Below are 23,899 nucleotides of genomic sequence, written 5' to 3' on the forward strand. Positions count from 1 at the left end.
GGTATTTGCACCTCTTCCCTAAGCCTTCTAGTTTGCCACTTCTCCCAAAGAGTGTGTCCTGGGCTTATTAGAAACCATTTCTTTCAGGCCTCCTCTTAGTGTCTACTGTTTAATTATAGCACCTAGCAAAAAAGTCTGTCTCTGAACCCTCTTAGGAATTTGCAGCCTCAGGTGCCTCACAGGCTAGGTGGAGAGACAGACAGCTGAACTCCAGGGCAGTGTGACATGCTGGGGTGGGGGACACAGCAGAGGGGGAGTGCCCAACCCAGATGAGGTTCTGGAAGGTCTCCTGAGGGAAGTGATACCCAGGGTTGTTGTTTTTGTGGGGTTTTTTGGTTTTTTTAAAGGAAGAAGTAGCCAGAAGTGGGAGAGGGCATTCTGAGCCAAGGTGCAGCTGTATGAAAAGCCTGGGCTTATAGAGCCTAAGTGGTCAAGTGTGGCGTTAAGGGGCAAGAAGGAAGAGGAGTGGTGGCAGGAATTAAAGCTGGACGAGTGGAGGCGCGTCGGGCCTCAGGGCCCTTGTACATCCCGGCGAGGCTGTAGGTGTTACTCGGGAGACGGGGCTGTGGAAGGAAGCCAGGAAGCTTTTACTTCTTGCTTTGTCTGTTTTGAGTCTCACCAGCACAGTGGCTCTTTGTAGTTACCAAACAAGATTTTTAACTGGAAGTGGGTGGCTTAGAACATCAGAATTTCTTAAAATTGTAATGCATTCATATTAAATGCCCTGAAGGGCTCATCTGGCTTGAGGATTAAGGAGGTGGTATCTGAAGGACTTAAAGTTATTAAGTCTAGAATCAGATAAATCTGGGTTCTAATCCCTTCCCATCACTTGATAGTTATATGACCCTGGGCAAATTAATTAATTTCTCGGAGTTGACCAATCTGTGAAATGGGGATAAAAATTTTAACTAGTCCTGGACTTCCCTGGCAGTGCAGTGGTTTGGACTCTGTGCTTCCACTGCAGGGGGCATGGGTTTGATCCCTGGTTGGGGAACTAGGATCCCACATGCTGTGCAGCACAAGAAAAAAAAAAAAAGTTAGTAAAAAAAAAAAATTATAACCACTTCCCAGGACTTTTGTGGGGACTAAGTTAAATACAGCAGAAGATTAAAAATAGCTAAGGCATTTTTGAAGAAGAAAAATAAATTTGGAGGAATTACCTTATTAGAAATCAAGGTTTATCTTAAAGCTACAGTAAGTAATTAAGGCAATGTGGTATTGGCACAAGGATAGACAAATAGATAAATGGAGCAGATTTGAATGTCCAGAAACAGACCCACACATATATGAACCCTTGATTTATGACAAGGTGCCACTATAGAACAGTGAGTTCCTCTGGGAAGGCTAGATAGCCTTATGGGGGGATAAAGGTTCTTGACCCTTACCCCATACCACACCCAAAACCTCAAGTCCAGGAGATTTAAAGTCTAAATCGGAAAACAGTAGGGCTTCTAGAAGATAACATAGGAGATTATCTTCAGCATCTTGGGATAAGCAAAGATTTCTTAAACAAGATTTGAAAAACACTGACCATAAAGGAAAACATCAAATGCAATAAAAGGAGTCATTTCTTTTCACTGGAAAACACCATGAAGAAAGTAAAAAGGCAAGAAGGTATTCCAGTACATACTTCTGTGTATACTGTATCCAGAGTATATATAGAACTCCTAACAAACAAAAGGTAGCCAGTTAAAACATTGGCAAGAGATGTGAACAGGTACTTATTTCACAAAAGATTATGTCCACAAGGCCAGTCGACACATGAAAGACTGCTCAGGCTCATTAGTCATTATGGAAACTCAAATTTAAACTATACTGTGCAGGACTTCCCTGGTGGCGCAGTGGTTAAGAATCCGCCTGCCAGTGCAAGGGACACAGGTTCGAGCCCTGATCTGGGAAGATCCCACATGCCGCAGAGCAACTAAGACCGTGCGCCACAACTACTGAGCCCGCGAGCCACAACTACTGAAGCCTGCGTGCCTAGAGCCCGTGCTCTGCAACAAGAGAAGCCACCACACTGAGAAACCTGCCACACCACAACAAAGAGTAGCCCCTGCTCACCGCAACTAGAGAAAGCCCACGCATAGCAACGAAGATCCAACGCAACCAAAAATAAATAAATAAAAATAAGTTTTTTAAATAAAAAAATAAACCAGAAGGTGCAACTTACACACCAATCAAAATGGCTGAAATGGAAAACACTAAATTCCAAGTGTTGACGAAGATGTGGAGCAACTGGGATTTCCATACCCTTCTGGTCGAAATGTAACGTGGCAGTTTGTCAGTATCTTCTGAGACTGGAACATGCCCCTGTAAGCGAGCAGTTCTACTGCGAGATTTGTTCCCACCAGAAATGTGAGCACCCACGCGCCAAAGGCATATAGGAATGTTTGTCCGGACTTCCCTGGTGGTCCAGTGCTTAAGACTCCGCCCTTCCAATGTAGGGGGCGTGGGTTCGATCCCTGGCTAGGGAACTAAGATCCCGCATGCCACATGGTGCGGCCAAAAAAACAAGGAATGTAGTAATGTGACTTACCATAGCCCCAAACTGAGAACAGCGTAAACCCCCATCGACAGTAAGACAGATGAATTGTGGTGTGTTCATACAGTGACACACTATTCAGCAGTAAAAAGACAGAACTACTGTGGCATGCAATGACATGGATGTGTCTCGTAAACATAATGTTGAATGTTTATATAGAGTTCAAAGCCTGGTGAAACTAACCAATTGTATCAGAAGTGAGATAGTTGTTACCTCTTATGAGTTGTTACCTCTGGGGATGAGAAGGTAAGCTGTGATTGGGAGAAGGCTTGGGTGCTTCTGGGATGCTGGCAGTGTGTTGTGTTCTGTTTTTTGGTCTGGGTGGTAGTTATAAGGGTATCTTCACTTTATGATAATTTATCAAGCTGTACAATTAGGTGTATACTTTCCTGTGTATATATGTTGTACTTCAGCCAGGAAGCTTATTTAAAAATAGATAATGCACATAAAACACTTTGTTTTTTTTTAATTTTATTGAAGTATAGTTGATTTACAACGTTGTGTTAATTTCTGCTGTACAGCAAAGTGACTCAGTTATACACATATATATATTCTTTTTCACATTCTTTTCCATTACGGTTTATCACAGGATATTGAATATAGTTCCCTGTGCTATACAGTAGGACGTTGTTGTTTATCCATTCTGTAAAGAATAACTTGCATCTGCTAATCCCAATCTCCCAGTCTTCCCCTCCCCCCACCACACCACAGCCCCCCCTTAGCAACCACAGATCTATTCTCTATGTCTGTGAGTCTGTTTCTGTTTGGTAGATATGTTCATTTGTGTCGTGTTTTAGATTCCACATATGGGCAATATCATATGGTATTTGTATTTCTCTTTCTTACTTCCATTAGTATGATAGTCTCTAGGTCCATCCATGTTGCTGCAAATGGCATTATTTCATTCCTTTTTATGGTTGAGTAATATTCCATTGTGTATATATATACCACATCTTCTTTATCCATTCATCTCTCAGTGGACATTTAGGTTGTTTCCATGTCTTGGCTGTTGTAAATAGTGCTGCTGTGAACATAGGGGTGCATGTATCTTTTCAAATTATAGTTTCGTCTGGATATATGCCCAGGAGTGGGATTACTAGATCAAATGGCAACTCTATTTTTAGTCTTTTGAGGAACCTCCATACTGTTTTCCATAGTGGCTGCATCAGTTTACATTCCCATCAACAGTGTAGGAGGGTTCCCTTTTCTCCACACCCTCTCCAGCATTTATTATTTGTAGACTTTTTTTTTTGAACACTAGTTCTTTGTTTGTTTTTTGTATTTTTAAAATTAATTAAGTTATTTTTGGTTGCATTGGGTCTTCGTTGCTGTGTGCGGGCTTTCCTTAGTTGCGTCAAGCAGGGGCTACTCTTTGTTGCTGTGCGTGGACTTCTCATTGCGGTGGCTTCTCTTGTTGCGGAGCATGGGCTCTAGGTGCATGGGCTTCAGTAGTTGTGGCATGCAGGCTCAGTAGTTATGGCTCATGGGCTCTAGAGCACAGGCTCAGTACTTGTGGCGCACAGGCTTAGTTGCTCTGTGGCATGTGGGATCTTCCTGGACCAGGGATCGAAACTGTGTCCCCTGCCTTGGCAGGCGGATTCTTAACCACTGCACCACCGGGGAAGTCCCTTACTTGTAGACGTTTTAATGATGGTCATTCTGACCAGTGTGAGGTGGTACCTCACTGTAGTTTTGATTTGCATTTCTCTAATAATTAGCAACGATGAGCATCTTTTCATGTGCCTATTGGCCATCTGTATGTCTTCTTTGGGGAAATGTCTATTTAGGTCTTCTGCCCGTTTTTCGATTGGGTTGTTTGTTTTTTTGTTATTGAGTTGTATGAGCTGTAAGACACTTTGAATTGTGTCTGACACATAGTCCATATCTAGCAAATACTAAGTAGTATTGATATTTAGGTAATCGATTATCATTTCATCAGAAAAACCTCCCTGTCCACCTGAATCTAAAATAAGTCCCCTGTGCCATTCTCCATCTCTGTGCTCTGTTTTCTTCATGGTGTTTACCTCCACAGCACTTATTTCCATTTGTGTTTTGTATATCTACTTCACTGACCTATAAGCTCTGTGAAAGCAAAGACCATACCTGTCTTATCTACCATAGTAGCTCTAGCAACCAGCGCTTAGCACAAAGCCTGAGACAAAAGAGATACTGTATTGGAACTTGTCAAATGAAAAAATGAATTCCCAGCAGAAGGTTCTTTTCTCCTAAGCAAACATCTGACATGGAGACTTAGAGTCTCTCTCCATGGTCATTGCCAGTATTTTATCATGGTGAGTCCTTCATTGCAGGGGATTGCCTTCTCTCCTGCTTTAACATTTTCTTCCATAGATTTCAGTTATAGAATCAAAGAGAGTGAGAACTGGAAGAGTTGAGATCATTTGGTTCAGCCTTCTTTTTTTTAACCAGTAACTTGAGGTAGCAGCCTGATTGTATGATCACTTTGTATCCCTGGAAACCATCGATTTGCATCTCACCCCTGTTTCTTTACATATGAAGACGAGTGAGAGGGCCACAGAGCATTATGGTAGGGTTTTGTACCCCCCAGCCCCCCGCCCCCGCCGTTGATTCTGGAGGCCTGTATGAATGGCATATCCGATAACTTGACCCTGCATCGACCCGTTGGTTAATCCTTATCACGGCCTGAGGGGCCACATGCAGCAGCTCATGTTGAAGACAGAACACAGAAAGTAACATGTCATGTCTCTGGGCAGCTGTATTCCCCGTAATTAATCCAGGAATCCAACAAATCTTGTCTGTCTCCAAAGGGAAATCAAACACCCATTACATTGCAATTGCAAAAAATCACTCTTAGCCAAAGACGGATTCCTGCCGGGGTGCAGGACAAGATTTCAAGTCTATGCAGTCGCCCTGGGACTGAGGAGCTTCCCTGCAGCCTGGGTCTTAGCCTCCCTGACTTAGGCAGCACTAATGGGAAATGGCCTGTAACTCTTTGAGAATGTTAAAGAAATTGAACCAGTTTGTGCCTGAGCAACCAATTAACAGTGAGGGTGACTGGGCTTTACAGCCTACAGGCAAGGGGCTAGATGGACGAACAAACCCACTCTGTGTCTTATTTCTAAACACATGTTCCCAAGGTGTCTCTGTTGCGTTGCTTGGAAGTATGAGCCCAGCTTTTACAGTTGTTGCCAGGCTTCCAGAAAAGGTACACAGTCTTGTTCTTTTCCCACACCTCTGCTGGAAGAGAAAACGCTCTGTCCAGAGGGGAAGGATTTGCTCAAAGCTTCGCACTTCTCAGTAAAAACACATATCAAACGTCTGGACTCATGCTGCCTTCAAAAGTGCCAGTGTGCCTCGAGGAATCCATACCCCTGTAGAAAAGCTCAAGCAGCAAAGAGTGTGCAGATGGAGGAAACCCCTTTGTAGCCCGAGCACAAGCACAGATTATATCTTTCTTTTTAGCCCCATCTTTTTCTTTAATGCCCTTTTACATCCAGCCATTACCCAAGAGGCCAAGTCCCTCACCAGTCATCAGTAGAGCTTAAATTTATTTCTGGCTGCTCTAAAGACTTCTTACAGGTTCACTTTACAACAGCTTGCCTCTATAGGGCATCTCACAAACTCCAAGGAAAGCTGCTTTTCAGTGCAGAAAGCTGACCATGAGTGAGGAGTTGTACAAAGGGAGGAGTCCTGGGGTTTCTCCTAAAGCTGACCAAAAGGACAGAGGGTCTTTCCTTGTAACCCAAGACCATTCTAAAGGGTGCCGCTTGCTGTCGGTCAGTAGTTAACCTCTGCTCCTCCACTGCGTCTAGCTCATCCTCAGGAATGGCTGGAGATTTAGTGGGACCACTCTTACGGTGAGTTAGCAAAGCTGCTTCTGATTTTCATGTACCACTGCGAGGGGGAACAAACTGCTGGCAATTAAACTGGGTCACAGCACTCTGAAACCTTGAATTATAAGCTGTATCATGGTCTCAGAGCTGTTAAAGTGCACCTCTTAGAATTGATGAAATACGCTAGGTGCCCCATGGCCACCTCTGACACAGTCTGTCCCAGTGACAATGAAATGTATCAGTGGTAACACCATTGATCTCTCCAGATTCCTTTGGACATCTCATTGGCTGTGAATCTTGGTGATTCAATTACAGTATGTTATGTTACTCGTCTGTCAGCTTTTCCTTACTAAAAAGGTAGGCATATTTTTTCCTTCTCCTGATCCCAGAACGGGCATCAGTATTACTACAATGTGGCCTAACTCCGTGCTGGAGTACAAGGCCAGCGCACATCTGCCCACACGATTAGAAGTGTGGAGAGTTCAAAGCTGCCGAGTCACTGGATGCCAGGTCATTTCATTTTTGTTTCCCAACTTCATCCACATAATAGACTGAGTCAGAGCTCTTGGACATGCAGAAGCCAAGAAATCAGGATTTTACCCAAAATATCAACTCTATTTTGAGTCAAGGTAGTTGAAAATAAGCTTTGGGCTTCAGTCTGTCAGCCCTCCCCGCTTTGTTGTTTCCTGACAGCTTCTTCCTGATCGTCTCTCTCAGAGCTCTTCATTTCACTCTGGATATGAAGAAGCAGAAAGGAGGAGAAAAACCTCCAGGCATCACCAGAAAAGGAGCAGTGCTCACTGTTGTAGAATAAAGAGATAATGGCCAATTTGTCAAGAAGTGTTGACAAGAAAGATAAAGTTGGCAGTAATTAACTGGCTGACATGCTGGGAGTGATGCGCCTGCCAGTGGCTCCCTAAATCAGCCAGAGCCTTGGAAGTGTGACAGCCATTCATCATTTTTACAGCACGCCTCTGACAGGCCCCTGGGTTGGAAACCCGGCCAGCACAAATCGTGTGCTTTGACACTCCAGGTCTCCGCGACCTCTCAGTGCCTTACTCTGGTTGTGCTGGGGAGCCCGGGCCCCGCATTCAGCCAGGAGGGGCGTGGAGGTGATGGGTGAACTGGGACCACTTGCCCCGCTTGTTGCCGAGCACTGTGCTCATCCTCATGGAGGGCGCTCTGATTCCCAGGGCCGACCCTGCAGGCGTCTACAGGACAGACCACCTGTGAGCAGAGAGTGGGAGCTCCTGCCGCGCTCCTGGCGCCCTGGTGGCTTAACTAGTGCTGCTCTCACCCAGCCACGAGGGTGCGCCCACGAGACGGGTTCGTACGTGCCATCCAGCAGCCGGGTGACATTCTTATGCAGCTGTTAAAAATAATTACGAAGGGGCTTCCCTGGTGGCGCAGTGGTTGAGAGTCCGCCTGCCGATGCAGGGGACACGGGTTCGTGCCCCGGTCCGGGAGGATCCCACGTGCCGCGGAGCGGCTGGGCCCGTGAGCCATGGCCGCTGAGCCTGCGCGTCCGGAGCCTGTGCTCCGCAACGGGAGAGGCCACAACAGTGAGAGGCCCGCGTACCGCAAAAGAAAAATAAATAAATAAATAAAAATAATTATGAAGACTCCGGATAAAGTAGGAAATGCCTGTGATATGTGAAAGAGCAGAATCCAAAGCTGTATGATCACTCTGGCTAGCACTGTGTATGAAATATGTATTTATACAGAATATGCATGGGCAAAAGTAACATTCTAATATCGTGGTGAACTTCCCTCCCCCCACTTTTTCTTAATTAAAAATAAAAAAGGTATACTTCCTCCTACCAGTCTCGAAAAGATAGTTTTTGTCTCTCCTTTCCCTAATCTACACAGTTGTTAGCATTCTATCTTTTTTATTCTTAAGGCCCCACTTTCTCACATACAGATCTGGCAAGTCTTCTAGATATTATGACAGACGTGTCATTTACACTGTGAGCAGACAAAGGAAAGGGTGAAGACAAAGTAAGGCTCATTATCCTTAAGCCGCTGTGGTCTGAGATGTCAGGAACCCATGTGATTGTCCAGGGCAGTCCACCCACCTCTCTTGCACCAGATTTTTTTTGTCTTCGTGCCTTAGGTCCCTGAGGGTGCCAAGGACACCAAATGTCCCAGCTTTGAAACCGTGTAATGAGGCCAGCCTCCTTTTCTTAATATGTAGAAAAGGAGTAAATTTACTCTTCCTAAGTTTCTGAAGCAAGAAAGGAAAGTTTTTCCTGCCAGACCCTGGGGTGCTATCTTCATGCCCTGACTGTGGCTTTAAGGGGGGGACCCTAAGGCCTGCCAGCCCCCTTCGCTCTCCCTACCCCTTCGCTCTCCCTACCCACCTGCGTTTGAATTACCCCTCACCACCTTTCTCCGCTGTACATTTCGGATGTTCTCACGTTGCCTTCTGTCTTCACTGCTGTCCTGCTTGAAAAGAGACTGTCACACCCTTGAGCTCCCCAGAGTCCCAGGGGAACTGCCTGATGAAAAGACATCAGGGCCCCACCAATCCTGGATCTTCCTGGCTCTGTACAGGAATCAAGATGTTTTGTTTTTAATCATTCGTTGGACACAGAGCTAAGTCTTGGTGCTGGAAGAAGTAACAGGGATGGACAGAAGCAGCTACCGCTCTATAAGAGAAATAAGAAAGACTGCTTGGGGGACTTCTCTGGTGGCACAGTGATTAAGAGTCCGCCTGCCAATGCAGGAGACACGGGTTCGAGCCCTGATCCGGGAAGATCCCGCATGCCGTGGAACAACTAAGCTCGTGTGCCACAACTACCGAGCCTGCACTCTAGAGCCTGCGAGCCACAACTGCTGAGCCCACGTGCCACAACTACTGAAGCCCGCGCGCCTAGAGCTCAGTAACAAAAGAAGCCACTGCAATGTGAAGCCCACGCACCGCAACAAAGAGTGGTCCCTGCTCACCGCAACTATAGAAAGCCTGCATGCAGCAATGAAGACCCAACACAGCCAAAAATTAATTAATTAATTAATTTTTAAAAAGTGCATTAATTAGGGCTTCCCTGGTGGCTCAGTGGTTGAGAGTCTGCCTGCTACTGCAGGGGACACGGGTTCGTGCCCCGGTCTGGGAAGATCCCACATGCCGCGGAGCAGCTGGGCCCGTGAGCCATGGCCACTGAGCCTGCATGTCCGGAGCCTGTGCTCCGCAATGGGAGAGGCCACAACAGTGAGAGGCCCATGTACCGCAAAAAAAAAAAAAAAAAAGTGCATTAATTAAAAAAGATAAAGCAACAGAAAAAATTCATTAAAAAAAAAAAAGACTGCTTGATATACTGCTTGATACAAAGCAGGGTCCATCTGGGCCTCAACTTGGCTCTTCAGGAGCTCCTCAGCCAGACCCGCCCAGGTCCGCTGTCAGCTGTGTTTCATGTGTCACCAGCCCAGCACCAAGGGTATTCAGAGTATTTTTACTTGACAGAGAACCAAATAAAATGTAGACTACAGTCTGCACTAGAAATAGGAGAGAGAAGGCCCAGAGCCATTTGGGAAGCAAGTGCATGACGTTCTCGTAAATTCCTGATGCGAGCACTAGGAACGCCTGAGTAGTCCCGCAGGTGTGACTGCAGATGCTCCTCGTGTGACCGGCTTTCCAGTGGGCTCCAGCTCGTGTTGAGTTATCCTGCATCACTTTGCTCTTAGTAGCCGAAGGTCATCAAGGCACCAAGGCTAAGAGATGAGGTCGATAACCAAGTGAGCCGTACCATGAGGAATTACCAGGCCAGATGACATTGGATTTGACACCAGTCCAGAAGCCCATGGAGCAATGACTTAGGAAACAACACAGTTCCTCAGGTTTCCCTTCAGGTGGTAGGAGTGGCATTTGGATGCCGAGCCAGAGACCCTCCTGTTGGTTTGCTAGTGGGTCAGCATTAGTTAGGATGTGGAGCAGTTAATGACCCGCTGTTTCTTCAGTCTCATCCTCAGTGAGACTGGTCACCACTTGCCTGTGAAAAGCACCGAGGAAAAGATTGAAGAGGCGAGTCACGGGGAAGTAAACAGTCCCCACTCCCAGCACTAGCTCCTCAGCCATCGCTCTCGGACAAGGAACGCACCAAGGCAATGAGAAGCTCCTTCACGTCTGAGTCCCTTACACACTTTCCCTACGTCTGGAAAGAGAGTTTCGGATAGTGGAGAAAAGATGCCTGGTGTAATCTGTTTGGTGTAGGAGGCATTGAGGCCATATCTTATTCTTATTTGTTAATTAGACTCAATTCTAAAAAGTGTTTCCCTCAATTGCCAAGAATTTCCCAGTTTCAAGCTCTTCAACTCAGCTTCCTTTAATAAAAATTAAATCTTGGAGTGAGGGAGGGGAGGTGGGGAACGAATGAGTGAATATGTCTGAATAATTGCCTTTTCCCCTCTTGATATCCTAATTCACTGTGTTTCCCTGTCTGTCTCTCTTCATTGTATTTCTAACACCAGGTTTATTTGTGGGCTCTGCGTTTTATTCTGTGGGTAGGCAGCTTCTGTTTGCTCTGTCGACTCGCAACTATACAACAGCTCAACTGGATGTTCTCACTGCGCAGTGAAGTAGGATACAAATCTACCCCGACACCCATGCCAAGACAGCACTGGGACGGGATCCACTAGCCTAGAAATTCTTGCGCCGCAGCCATCTTTTCCTTCTGGCCTTGGTGAGCGTGGAGAGGAGACAGGCTATCTGGTTGACCTGTCATCCTGTGCACTGTTGTCGTGGGCACGTTGCTGCCTAAGCCTCCATCTCTACACTTGTTTGTTAGCGTCGGTGAGGCCTGGTTTGTGTGTTAAGCACTCCTCTGCTGTTGGGCTGAGCTTTGAACAGTTTGCCCTTTATAAGCCTCCAGCATTAATACGGAAAGACCCCGGGGCACACAAGGCAGCGTTTATTGAACGGGCTGTAGAAAACTCCCAGCTGCCCCATAAAACGAGGGCTCCTCATTAGGGGGCCTTTTGAGCAAAGGTGGTTTCTGCACATGAGCCACACATACAGTCTCTCCCTTCAGTCTCATAAAACCACATCTGAGTTTAAAAAGGGAGTATTTGAACAGACAGTCTTGTGTCACCCAAGCAAGCAGGAGACTGGGGCCTTAGTAGCTGGGAACTTCTGAGTTTCCACAGAGGCTTATTCATCCCCCACTTTGCAGCCTGCGCTCTGTCTGTAAGCCTGGCAGCCTCGAACAAGCTGCCTCGGGAAAGCCCACTGTGGCCGCGTGCTGACTGTCCTGCTGGGAGGTGTGGAGGCGTTGCCAGTGGCTTCTGAAAGGAAATAAAAAAATAGGAAACGGGAGCTTAGGGGTCAGAGCAGGGTGTTAGCCATGGTATGGGTGAGGAAGCTAAAGGGAAGGTGCATTACAGCTCCTTTTTCCCGTACAGCAGATTATATACAGAGTTCGCTCATGGAAACGTCCCATGCCATGCTTTCAGTCACTTATTTTACACGTATTTGCTCAGGCCCACTGATGCCGAGAGTAGACAGCTGACACGCTTCTCTCCCACCGCAGAGCTGTACCCTTAGTTATTACTTCAGATCCTTTTAATGGTACAATTTCGAAGGGAAAGGATGACCGGCTGGGCCACGGTTTCCTTATACGTAAAATGGGAGTGTTAATAATGTCTACCTCGTAGGGTTAAGATGACATGTATCAGCAGTAATCAGCATAGTGCCTGGCACCTACAGTGAGCCCTCAGTAAATTTAGATATCTTTTTGTTGTTATTATAATCCATTGCCTCTCGTGATGGAGTGCCAGAAGCCGTGGAGGAAGGAGAAAAAGTTAAGGTCCCAAACAAGATGGTAGACTCTCTCGAGCACCAGGAGAACCTCCGGAGCCTCAGCCCCTGCAGTTGCGTTCTCCAGCAGCCTTGTAGGCACACATGGGAGACTCCACGGAAGGAAAGAAGAAAGAAATGCATTTAGGGAGAAAGTTCTATAGGAAAGAAGAATGCAAACAGGGAGGAGGAAAGAATAAACAGGATGAGAACAGCTGGTTAACTGGAAATCTCTCCTCTCTGAACAGTCGAAAGTAGGTGTGTACAATCTCCTTTACTTTGAGGTCCTCAAACCAGAACTTAATTTATCAAAGGGACCCTTTCTCTGTGCTCCCACTCATTTTTCATGGGTTTGTTTTAGTCCATTTAGTCAGTTGTCATTTTTTCAGTGACTGTCCTTACTGTTGGACAAGAGCTTGTCATGCATCTCAAGGTGTACCCCCCGTTTTCCTGGCCATTGATCGAGGCCTGGTCAGTGTGGGTCCGCAGTGAGCCCAGCCCCTCTTTCCTTCCCACGGGGCTGTCTGCATCCTCATCTGCTTCCACACATATACAAGCGGGGAGTTCTGTGCAGGTGACTTATGTGGACTTTCTCTTAAAGGAGTTGGGGCCATGTGATGAGTTTTCTTTTTAAGTTTGCAAAGCTGTGTTGGTCTGTCCTTAGAGGAGGTATATCAAAGCCATAGCAACATTAAGGTAAAATTTGTATTTCTCCTCTGAAGTCTCTAGTCACAACTTCCTGATTTTCATCAGTTTCTTGTAAAATTCTCCTTTTTATGTATAACAAATGGGCGAGTGGGGGGGGGGGAGTGACTTTTGCTTGCTTTTTTTTTGTGTGTTGCTTTATTCCCCAGAGTGAGGCAAGTTTTGGTAATGTTTATAATTTGTTCTTGAAAATTAGAGTATGTTCCAGAGCATAAGATTGGAAGACAGTTATTAGAACTCCTGGATTTTTATGTCTGATTCTTAGAGTTAACTTCTTTTGGTTCAGGCAAGAAACACTTTCCTTATCTTCCTCATCAGAACACTTTATATTCCTACCAAGGCCATCCCAATAGTCCACATCAGGACTAAAAATAATATATAGACTATATCACTATATATAGTTACATATGATATATTACATATTTGAGTATAATATATAGAATATATACTGGCTTTCTTTTTTCCTGCCTTCTTATGCTTCCAAAATCTTTATTTGGGCTCAAGGAGCTAGATTATCACAAATCTATACCCAGTAATATTAATTATTAATACGGTTTACCCAGCCCTATGTGAGTGAGCAACAAAGCTGAGAACCTGACTTAGAGGCCAACAGGAATGGGAAACTGCTTCACAATGAGCATGCAGTGGAATTAGTCCCTTTGGACTTGGCTTTTCATTCTCAGCTTAGAAAAACTCTCATAGGGCTTCCTAAAGGACCATGATGTTACAGCTTCACTTTGAAATTAAAAATATTTCTGAATCCTGCAGCAGAAAACTTACAGAGAACATTTGGGCTCATTGCTTTGCTTGGGACCCACGCAGAAGCACCAGACAGTCCGCCCAGTAGATCCCACAGAAGGTTGCCCATCTACTCCTGTAAATAAAGGAGAGGGATGTCTGTGCAGTTACTTTCGCCTCTGGTTGCAGAGCCTGGAGCCTTGAGCTTGGACACCCAGCCTAGACTCCCAAGGTGGTCTGTCACATTTTGCTCCCTGCCTATGAACAGATGTAGTCGTTGTTGTCCTGTGGTTTTCTCAAGCCTGCTCCCTCCCTCTCTTCCTTCCTTCCTTCCATAACTCAAGCTTATGTTTAGTGTTGGGTTAGTTGCTGCTTACCCTCTTACATAGGTCCCTATTGGAACAAGGGTCTGAGCCTTGCAGCTCCCCTACTTTCAGGACCTCTTCACAGCCTCTCTGATGAACCAACTTCAGGCAGCAAGCCTTCCAGCTTTTCTGCCCAGTTGCCCCAATACACTTACAGTTCTCCAGCTCCAACTGGCCATATGCTGCCCACAGATGACATCAGCAAAGTTGTGTGTTGTTAAGAAAAGCATCTCTCTGCCAGAGAGACCAGGCAAGTGACTTGGGATGCGGTCCCTTCACAGCCTCCTGCAGAGGGAGGGCATGGTCTTTGAAAAGGGACTAGGGAAACATCTGAATTTAAAAGAGATGGGCCCTGTCAGGGGAGCAGTCAAGACTGTTGCTGGGTTCTCTGTCATTGACGTGGATGACCCAGCCTCAGTGCCACTTCTTTGTCACCCACAGAGCCTGATGATTTTTATTCATTTTGGTTATTCTTACCACCAAGGGCAACTGATGAGAAGAAGTAAGAGTTAAAAGTTCAGAGGTACCTCATCTGGTTGTGTTCTACAACAGGAACAGTTCTGGAGCCAGGGTTTCTAGTTAAAAAACAGACATGTGCTGCCTGACGTATGATATCTGAGAGGAAACCAGTCTGCTGCTTGGAGGAAGGGCCCCAGAGCAGGCAAGGCCTCCTGTCCACCAAATGTGGCCCCTTCAAAATTAGGAGTATGAGATCAAGATGAAATCATTCAGGCCGAGCTTTCTGGGTGGTAATAGATAATTGATGCTCTTTCTACATCTGTAAGACATTGTCCCCAGCATGCTGGTGAGCCATCTGCCCACAAATGACCCTGCACCTCCCACCCTCTGACATGCTGAGTGTAACCACCTATTCCTTTTGTTTTCCCAGCATTAATAATAAGCTACAGCAGCCAGAGGCAGCTGCCGGGGTATTAGAATATGCCATGAAACACTTCGGAGAGCTGGTAAGTTGCCTCATTCCTTTTAGAAGAGCAAGAGGTAGCCACCTGGCTAGGGAGGCACTAAGCCACGACCTTAAGAAAGTTACTTTCCTTTTCTGTTTTTTTGCCAATTGTTAAAAATCTGATGCTGACTTACCTATATCTTGAGGTTGAAGGAGACAGTGGCTGTATGGAGTGTATTCAAGCTGAACAGAGATCGTGAGGGCAGAATCTAACAAACAGTAATAACTTGTATTTATCAGACTCCCAGCATGCGCCTAGCCCTTTGCTATGTGCTCTATGTACTTCATCTAATTCAGTCCTCACAGGAACCCTTTGAATGTGTACTATTGTTATCCCATTTTACAGATGAGGAGACTGTGGTCCCAGCAGGATAACAACCTTACCTGAGCTGACAGTGAATAAGTGGCAGAGCCAGGACTTGAACCCCGGGCAGTCTGGTGTCAGAGGCCAGGTGTTTAACCCTGACCAGAGTTGTCTTTGTGTCCTCTGTGTTAGCCAGCATTGCCACTGGCCCATAGTTAAGGCTCAGTACCTACTTCAGGGGAAACCATGTGTAATTCTCCAGAAAAAAATATGCCATAATTTATACCTGATATTGAGGGATTGTTCCATTTCATTATTGCTTATATAGCTTCTTGCCTCCTGCCATCTTTGCCCAACTGATATTAAAAAGATTCCGTTACTCTCTGTAGTCCTGGGAGGGTGCTTTGGTAACTCCAAACCATATATAAGGCATCGACTTAATCAACTTAACATTGACTTCCTGGAAGGTCAGGAAGTTCTGGGTCCATATATTTGATGAGGAACCTTTTATTAGTCAAGTAGGTCACTTACTCCAGTCTGTCTTAATCAAGAGCCCAGTGTGTTCGAGTGAAGAAAAGTGGCTACTTCACGGGCGTTTGCCTTCTGCAAGGGCTGTTCGGTTGGACTGAGACCTTCCAGGGAGTATTTTGCCATCTTGAGCACATATCTGTGACTAGACTAAGAAAGCATCTCCAGATGACAAACAGAAGGGACTGTGTCTCATCCATCTTTGCCACAGTCCTTGTTTGCAGAGGGAGGAAGGTCACCAAAGAGGGCACTTCAGGTACTCCACCCAGAGGTGTCCTCTCCTGTGATATCCTTACCGCTTAGACCGCAGTAATTGAAACAAGGATTCCACAAGCATCTGGTATTCAGGCGGTTTTATACCCCGGTGGCTCAGAGTACCAACCTTAAATGAAGAGTTCCCCCGTCTCCAGATTCTAAAGGTGGCCGTTGCTCCAGGGTGGCTGCTAAGCCTATGGTGGATTTTCTGCTATATTGAGGTGGCTGAGTCACCTTAAGCTTGACAGTGGTTGCTTTTTCTTGGCAGGGCCCGCGCTTTCTCAGCGCAGTTTAGGTAACAGCAATCTCGTTAGAATTTTGTGGGATTCATTGCTTAAACCTTATAGTTTCTGAAATCTGTTGCAATTCAAAACATCCTGCCCCCTACGTGACCTGCTCTGTACGCCGCTGCCCCTGCTTTCTGCGTGTTCATACTGAGTGTGTGCCACACATTCGTCAGGAGCCTTTGTTCTTTTCCACCCAGTACAGAAATTCAAAGTGGGAAGTTCACCAGTGCTACTCTTTAATTTCAGAGTTTGTAATTGTACAGCCTCTGCAGTCACTGTTTTCTCTGTAAGGTTTTGCTTTCATATTTAGCGTAGTAGAGCAGCATGATTCTAGACGAGCTTGGGAAATGGAGCTTAGGCGGTTTTACCCTCCACGGAGTCCATTTTGGCAAACCTCATTGTACATGGACATTGGGGAAAGGGCTGTTGTGGCCGCAGAATTAGGCCTGGGGAAGCAGGCACAAGTTAGCTACCTAAAATAGAAATGACCTCCTTACAGAGGTTCAAGGAGAAAAGATTCTGTCAGAGAGCTTAGCACACAGTAGCTGTTAGTGTACGTGCTGCTCAAATAAGACTTTCATTTAGAAAGGAGAGAAAGGTAATGGGGGAAGCAAATGTGGGCCCTGCATTGTATCATACAAATTCCACTGCAGGATCGTACTGTTGTTAAATAAATCCCTGGAGAGCCACTCCCCTGGCCCAGTAGAGAAATGGTCGTTTACCAAGCTGGTAATGAAGAAGCCCAGAAGACAGACTGAGGTGGAGGCAGATGGAGGGCAGACAGAGACATAAAACAGTCCCCGGGCCATTCAGAGAGCCGTAGTCTGCAGCTTCTAGACTGCAGTACCGCTCATTCACGTGGCCGACACTGAACTGCAGCGTGGCGCGCCATCTGCCGGGTAATGGGACCCGTCCTTTGGCCCCTGCCACTGGTAAAGCTGCCAAGTGCTAAGCAGGAGGGAACATTGGATGGGGGAGACTCTAGAAGAAGGGAGGAAGGTTTTTCCAAAGAATTTTAAGTGGCAGTATTATATTGTATTTTAAATTATTATTTCCTGAAAGTTTAAAAATGCATTAAGAAACGCAGAGAATCGAGAGCTTTTAAAAAGCGAGTGGTTTTCCTCCAGCAGATATGCAGATGTGACCTGGTCTTTCTGGCCTCATCCGGAAAGCAGCTGCCGTCCCTGCCATGTGGCCCACTGTCAGCATTCCAGCAGATCGAGGCCTTGGCATCCTTATAGGAGCCCTGGTCGGGGCTTCCTGCCATCCTAAATGATTTCCCCTGTCTTTGTATCCCCACATGCTGGAGTTCTGCTGCCTTCTGTGTCTGGGCTGGAAGTGATGGGGGGAAAGCACGGCCTGACATCTGCTCTCAGATTATCCCAGGGTTGTTCCATCACTGTGCCAAGGAACCAGCATTCCCACCGTCACCAAACATACCTCCGGATATTCTGAAGTTCTTTTCAGTCAAAGCCAAGGCAAACTGTGATGGGTGAAGTGTCACGCATACAGCACGGCACACTCGGGAAAGAGAGTCTGTGGATTAAAAAAAATGTACCCCTGTGTTCTCTGTGCCTCCCAACAGTCCTCTTTCTTTTCCACTTGGCAGGAGATCCAGGCTACCTGGTATGAGAAACTGCATGAGTGGGAGGATGCTCTTGTGGCCTACGATAAGAAAATGGACACCAACAAGGATGACCCAGAGCTGATGCTGGGGCGCATGCGCTGCCTCGAGGCCTTGGGGGAATGGTAAGCTGTAGCGGGATGATGGCCAAGTTGCATTTGAAATTCTTCTCCCAACCAGAGTTCTCACCTAAGACTCTCATTTTTGTTTCACTTGGTTATTTTCCCAGGAATCATCTATCACTTTGGAGTGTTTCTCTCTCTGTTCTGTCTCAGTGCTAAATAGAAAGACGCTTTTTTTCTTTCTTTTTTTTTAACTTAAACTTTGTAATGCTCTGGGACAGGACAGGTGTGGGTGTGCTCCTGGGATCTACAGCTGTTTTCTCTCTGCCTCTTGACCTTGACTGACTGATGAAGACTTCATATTCTTACTCTGCAACCTTGATTTTTTTTCTTTTCTTTATTACCTCTTATTAATGATTTTAGGAAAGAAGAACAGATGACTGCTTTCTTCAGGTGCTTCACCTTTATTGAAGCTTACTACGGGCTCAGCACTATGCCAGGCTCCAGAGATTAAAAAAAAAAAAAAAAAACAAGGCCTCTTCCTTTGTGAGGCTGATGAGACAATCACGTTGCAGGCAGTTACTAGAGCCTGAGAGCCCAGGGACAATGAATGGTCTGAGCACACAGCTCTGAAAGACCGAAGTGGGGAACGGGGTGATCTTGCAGTTCTCCCTGGAGGAAGGCCTGCGGTTGGGAGACAGGTGAAGGAGAATGGGGAGAGGGAAAGGGTGTGCCAGGTAGAAGTGCCAGTAACGCTTGATTTAGAACACTTGCCTGCATCTTGGCCTGGGGAGTTGTTAGGGGATGTTAAAGGAAAAATGGTTCCTGTTCCATTTTCCAGCATCAAGTGCAGTTTTTTAAAATAGCTAAAACAAAATGCCATCCTGCAGTCATGAACTAGTTTAACTACAGTTTTAAATAACAAACAGAATGCTGTACTGCCTCCCCACGAGCAGATTATCTCAATTTCCTCTTGCATATGGGACTGAGTGCCCCATTCATTCATTCAGCCAGTCGTACTGAGCGCTTACTCATTGCCGGTGTCTGTGCTAGCCCCTGAGAACACAGCATGAACAAGAGGGACACAGCCCCTGCCTTCCCAGAGCTTACAGGGCAGACGACCAGGCTGCTGTAGCACAGAGTGAATACAGTTTTAAAGGAGAGGAGAAGCCCAGGGGCTGTGGGATATCAGAAGGGGCCCTAATCCTAGCTTGGAAGGTTCTGGAAGGCTTCCAGGAAGAAGTGATAACTATCTGGGACCCAGACAGTGAGGAGGAGCGAGCACATTATTATGTTAGGGTTCTGAAAGTTCAGTAAGGCTGTGGGGTCGAGTGTGTTGCGGAAAAGAGGTAAGAGGTGAGGCAAGAGAGCTAGGCAGGGGCCAGATCAAGTGGGGCTTATGGTCCACGTTAAGAGTTTGAACTTTAACCAAAGGGCTGTTGATTGGCCATTCTCCAAACCCCACAGAATTTTTTTCTTTGCGTTCTTTCATTCAGTGCCCTGAATTGCTCACCTCCTCTTCTCCTGTTTCTACTTTTTGAAATTCTCCCCATCTTTCAAGGTCCACCTGAACTGTTTCTCCCTCCTTGAAACCTTTCCTGCCCTTCCCGCCTTTCATAATTAGAGACAACCACTGTCCTTAGGTGGGTTAAGTAGGGTTGGCTTGGATGCGTTAGAAGAGACTTTATATGCAATTTTGTTTAATCTCCTTGTGTGACAGTTGGGAAACTGAGGCTCATAGAAGTTGACATAGCCTGCCCGAGGTCTCCCGAGAGCAGAGTCATCCAGGTCTCCTGACGTTGCACTACCCAGTGCCATCTACCTCTGAGCTCTTGAATTCGTTCCAGTTTTATTATTACCTATAAAGTATAAGTGGCTAGTGACGCTGACCAAGGGGTTTAAGAATGCAGTAGGCTAAAAGAGATTTTAAAAAGAGATGAAAGGGCTTCCCTGGTGGCGCAGTGGTTGAGAGTCCGCCTGCCGATGCAGGGGACACGGGTTTGTGCCCCGGTCCGGGAGGATCCCACATGCCGTGGAGCGGCTGGGCCCATGAGCCATGGCCGCTGAGCCTGCGCATCCGGAGCCTGTGCTCCGCAACAGGAGAGGCCACATCAGTGAGAGGCCCGCGTACCGCAAAAAAAAAAAGAGAGAGATGAAAGAAGTAGAATTCTTTTCCTGATCATATGCAGGTTTTTTATATGGTTTATTCAGCCAGTTCTATTTAGAGTGCAACTTCTGGATTGCTTTTGCTTTGAGTATGTATCCTGAATGTGCCCGAGGCAGGCGTTCACCGGAGGTGGCCCTCAGGAGTGATCCAGGGTTACCAGTGAGTTAAGACCCGCTCCCCATGCTCAGCCTCTGGGAGCTGAGTACCAGAGACAGCCACCCCCTCCCCCAGCTCCCCAGCCACACCTGCAGCTACTTGAACCTAAGTAAACCTCCCTGCACTGTTCCTTTCATGGCCTCTGGGTCCTTGAGGACAGATTCCTCAGGAATGAGATCATAGACAGCCAAGTACTTAGGCGTTGCCAATTGAAGAACGCTCCTTACGCTTTCTGCTGCTGCACTGGGTGGGAAAGTCAGGGTTTTGGGGGGCCTTTTACCCAGTCCTCCCTGGTGTCAGTGAGAGGTGCCAAAGAGCCTCCTAGTGGTTGCCCCCCAGACAGTCTCATACTTCTTATTTCTTTGATTTTGCTCGTCCCCGTGCCTTTGAGAGTTAGGACTCAGTATATTCCGCATCCTTATTCGTAACAAATGTTTGTGGGAGAGGAACCCCGCCTCTGTGTGCACCGACCAGGTTCTGACAACAGTTCTGACAACTGTCGACACAGCCTCAGCTTGAAGTCAGTGCCTGTGTCCCCTGGCGGGGCTGCCTTTCAGGATGCTGATTCTGCACTGCTCCCTGCTTTGTCTCTGGAGTTAACAGTTTGTGGCGTTTCACACTGAACTCGCTCCCTGCCTCGAGATGAAGAGGAAAGCTAAATCCCAGACCTGTGACACAGAAATGGGGGGTCCTGACGAAACAGCAGAGGGAAGCTGAATTGCCTACGGCTACCAGCTGTACAAATTTGAGTTCTAGGGTTGGAAGGAGCATTCAGAGATCATGTCGCTTTCCTTTACCTCCAGACAGCGAAAATGTGCTGCCCAGAGGAGCTGTTCTATGCTCTGAGCCAGTGGTTCTCTAACTGTGGCCCCTGGATCACAGCATCAGTATCACCTAGAAACTTGTTAGAAATGTACTTTCTCAGGCCCCAGTTCAGACCTCCCAAACCAGAAACTCAAGGATGGGACCCAACAATCTATGTAAGGAGCCCTCCATGGGATTATGATGCACATAACAATCTGAGAACTGCTGCTCTAAGATAACCTCCAGCAGGACCCAGAGTGAAGGTTTCTCAGTTTAGACGGCAGGAAAACAACACTGAGCTTCATCCAGCTGCTGTCTCTGAGCTTCAGTAAGTGCACAGGGCAGGATGGCTGCCCACTTCCTCTTTTTTATCTTGGCTGTGTTTTGAGCTAGAATGCTTGCATCCCTGGCTCTCTTGACCTTGTGACAGAGAGACAGTGAAAGGTAATGACTGCCAGGCCATGATGCTGGATAATGGCCCCGAGCAGTTCTCCTAGATGTGGTCAGCAGTCAGCTTCTCGGTGAGCCCAGCCCAGATCCCTTCAACATCTTTATCTCCTCCCCGCTCCCTGTCCCCCATGTCACCTTATAGTGCAGTGTAGCTCATGTCCCATGAGGCTTCTGAGCTGGGCCACTTGGAACTTGTACCTTTTCTCTTGACTCCACTCCCAATACCAAGTTAAAACATCCTGCAGCATCTCTTTCAGAAAGCAGGAAAGATTAAGGAGTCTCCTAGCTGAGTCTTGAAGCTCACATGAAAGCAGGAGCTCGTATTTGCCCAGTAGCAGAGTTTTATTTCCTTTCCTTCAGAAGTGCAACATGGGAGGGCAGCAGTTTTAACAGCCAACAGGACATCTTTTCTTGAGGGCTTCTGCTCTCTCTGTGTATCAGAGTCTGCTGAACATCATACGTATCTCATTGTCTCCTAGTCACACCCACACTCACGGTACTTGTGCGCAATTCTGACAGTAAGCAACATCTGGATTTCTGGTAGATGTGACCATTGTAGCACCTTCTTCCTCTGTGCAGATTGATTGCATTTGCGTTTCATTTCAAACTGCAAGCATTGGTATGATACTTTTAAAAGCCAATCCTCCCTATAGCTTGGAACCCAAAAGAATGTCCAGATGTGTCTCTTCAGATGGCTTTCTCTGTAGGCCTTCCAAAGGGAAAGAGCCCAGAGTTCATTGGCATAGGAGAAAAGTTATTTAATATTTATGAAGGGGGCCAGATGTTCACATTTCACGTCACACCTAGTTAGACACGATCCCTATCTTAGATAAACTCGCTCTCAGACAAATTATGAGCCACCAGGCCATAGAAACAACAAATGACCAGTCACTTCTCAATTATATCACACAGTCAGAAGTACTTTTTCTTTAAAGGCTCCCGGTTCAAGGCAGGCCCCTATCATCCAGTTCCTCCGCAGCCTCCAGCTAACCTAAGGGGCTAGAGAGAAAGATGGAGGTGATATCTGTTAACCCGACTGTATAATTCCTTTTCTTCAGGGGGCAGCTCCACCAGCAGTGCTGTGAAAAGTGGACCCTGGTTAATGATGAGACCCAAGCCAAGATGGCCCGGATGGCTGCTGCAGCCGCATGGGGTTTAGGTAAGGCTCCCCTCCCAGGCACCCAGTCAAGGTGAGGACAGTGAGGCTGGGGGCTCGCATCTGAAAAGTGTGGCACTGTGGCTGCAAGCAGAGATGTCAGGGCTATAGAAGCATAAAACTGTTCACGTCCACTTCTCCCTCCTCCATCTGTCCTTTCTACCTCGTGACTTTGACTAACTTTGTTAGATGTGTCTAATAATGGCTATTCACAGGGAGGCCAAGGAAAACAGTGATCAGGCATCAAAGCTGAGATATTTAGTGAAGTTTGTTTGTAATCTGGCTCCATCATCATTAGCCTTTTTCCATATTTCTGCTGTGCATGGGGTCGCCACCTCATGATCCAGTATGGTTGCTGGAGCTCCACCAACATGTCTCTATCCTACAGGAATAATGAGAGAAGTCAGCTGTCTATCTCCTTTTATTTCTTAACTTTTATTATAGAATTTTCCCAACAAATACAAAAGTGACTAGTAAAATGAACCCCTATATGCTGTTCACCTTCAACAGTTATAAACATTCTGGCAGTTTTGTTTTCTCTGTTCTCCTCCTTGCTGCCCAGCACTCAGCCACCTTCCTCCCATTCCCTGAGTGTTTTCAAGCAGCGATTTCCTAAAAACTTCCCGCAGACAAGTGTCGTTTTCTGACGTCAGACCCCAGCAGAGAGGATTCCCAGTGTCTGTTCCAGGGATGTTCTCAGTAAGAGGGGAAAGGGCCCATGGATGTCCCAGGTGGAAGCTGCACCTGTGGAGTCCAGAGGAAGGTTACATAACATGCACCTCCATTCTCACCCTCTGAGTCACAGAGCTTATATCCTTTCCTTTCTTGAGCTCTGAGCTGGATCCAGAACGTTTTTCAAAACCAAACTGCTTCCTGAGGAGTCATCATTTGTTCTTTGCTTTTGCCCAGAGGCGTAGAGAATGGGTGCACCAGTGGTCTGGAGTGAAAGGCAGGAAAAGGCCTCGTAAAATCAGCAGCCCTGCAGTCCGCGGCTAATGAAGCTGGTATCTTTCCTGCAGATGGTTTTGGAAATCCTGGCATTTGATACATGCTCACCCCAGCAGGGGAAGTGACTGTGTCTTTCCAGATGCCACCATTTCCCCAGTCTGCCCTGATATGACACTACTGTGCTGTGACCTAGCCCATCTTTCTGTTGTAACAGAGCCTCTTAAAATATTTATCTCCTCCCTCT

General features: G+C 46.6%; 1 protein-coding gene across 4 annotated transcripts in view; it reads left to right on the top strand.

Annotated features, from left to right (window-relative positions):
- Positions 1–23,899, top strand: part of MTOR (mechanistic target of rapamycin kinase) — a 117,488-nt gene that overhangs the window by 61,267 nt on the left and 32,322 nt on the right. For all 4 annotated transcript variants that reach the window (XR_014326030.1, XM_082834556.1, XM_082834554.1 and 1 more), the window contains exons 29-31: positions 14,840–14,915; positions 17,898–18,037; positions 22,610–22,710. Coding sequence is in view for 3 of the 4 variants with exons in the window: in XM_082834556.1 (XP_082690682.1) it covers positions 14,840–14,915; positions 17,898–18,037; positions 22,610–22,710 (317 nt within the window). In the remaining variant the exon portion in view is untranslated. The remainder of the gene's footprint in view (positions 1–14,839; positions 14,916–17,897; positions 18,038–22,609; positions 22,711–23,899) is intronic.

The sequence above is a fragment of the Leucopleurus acutus genome, assembly GCF_964270905.1.
Source record: "Leucopleurus acutus genome assembly, chromosome: 2".
NCBI classification, from domain to species: Eukaryota; Metazoa; Chordata; class Mammalia; order Artiodactyla; family Delphinidae; genus Leucopleurus; species Leucopleurus acutus.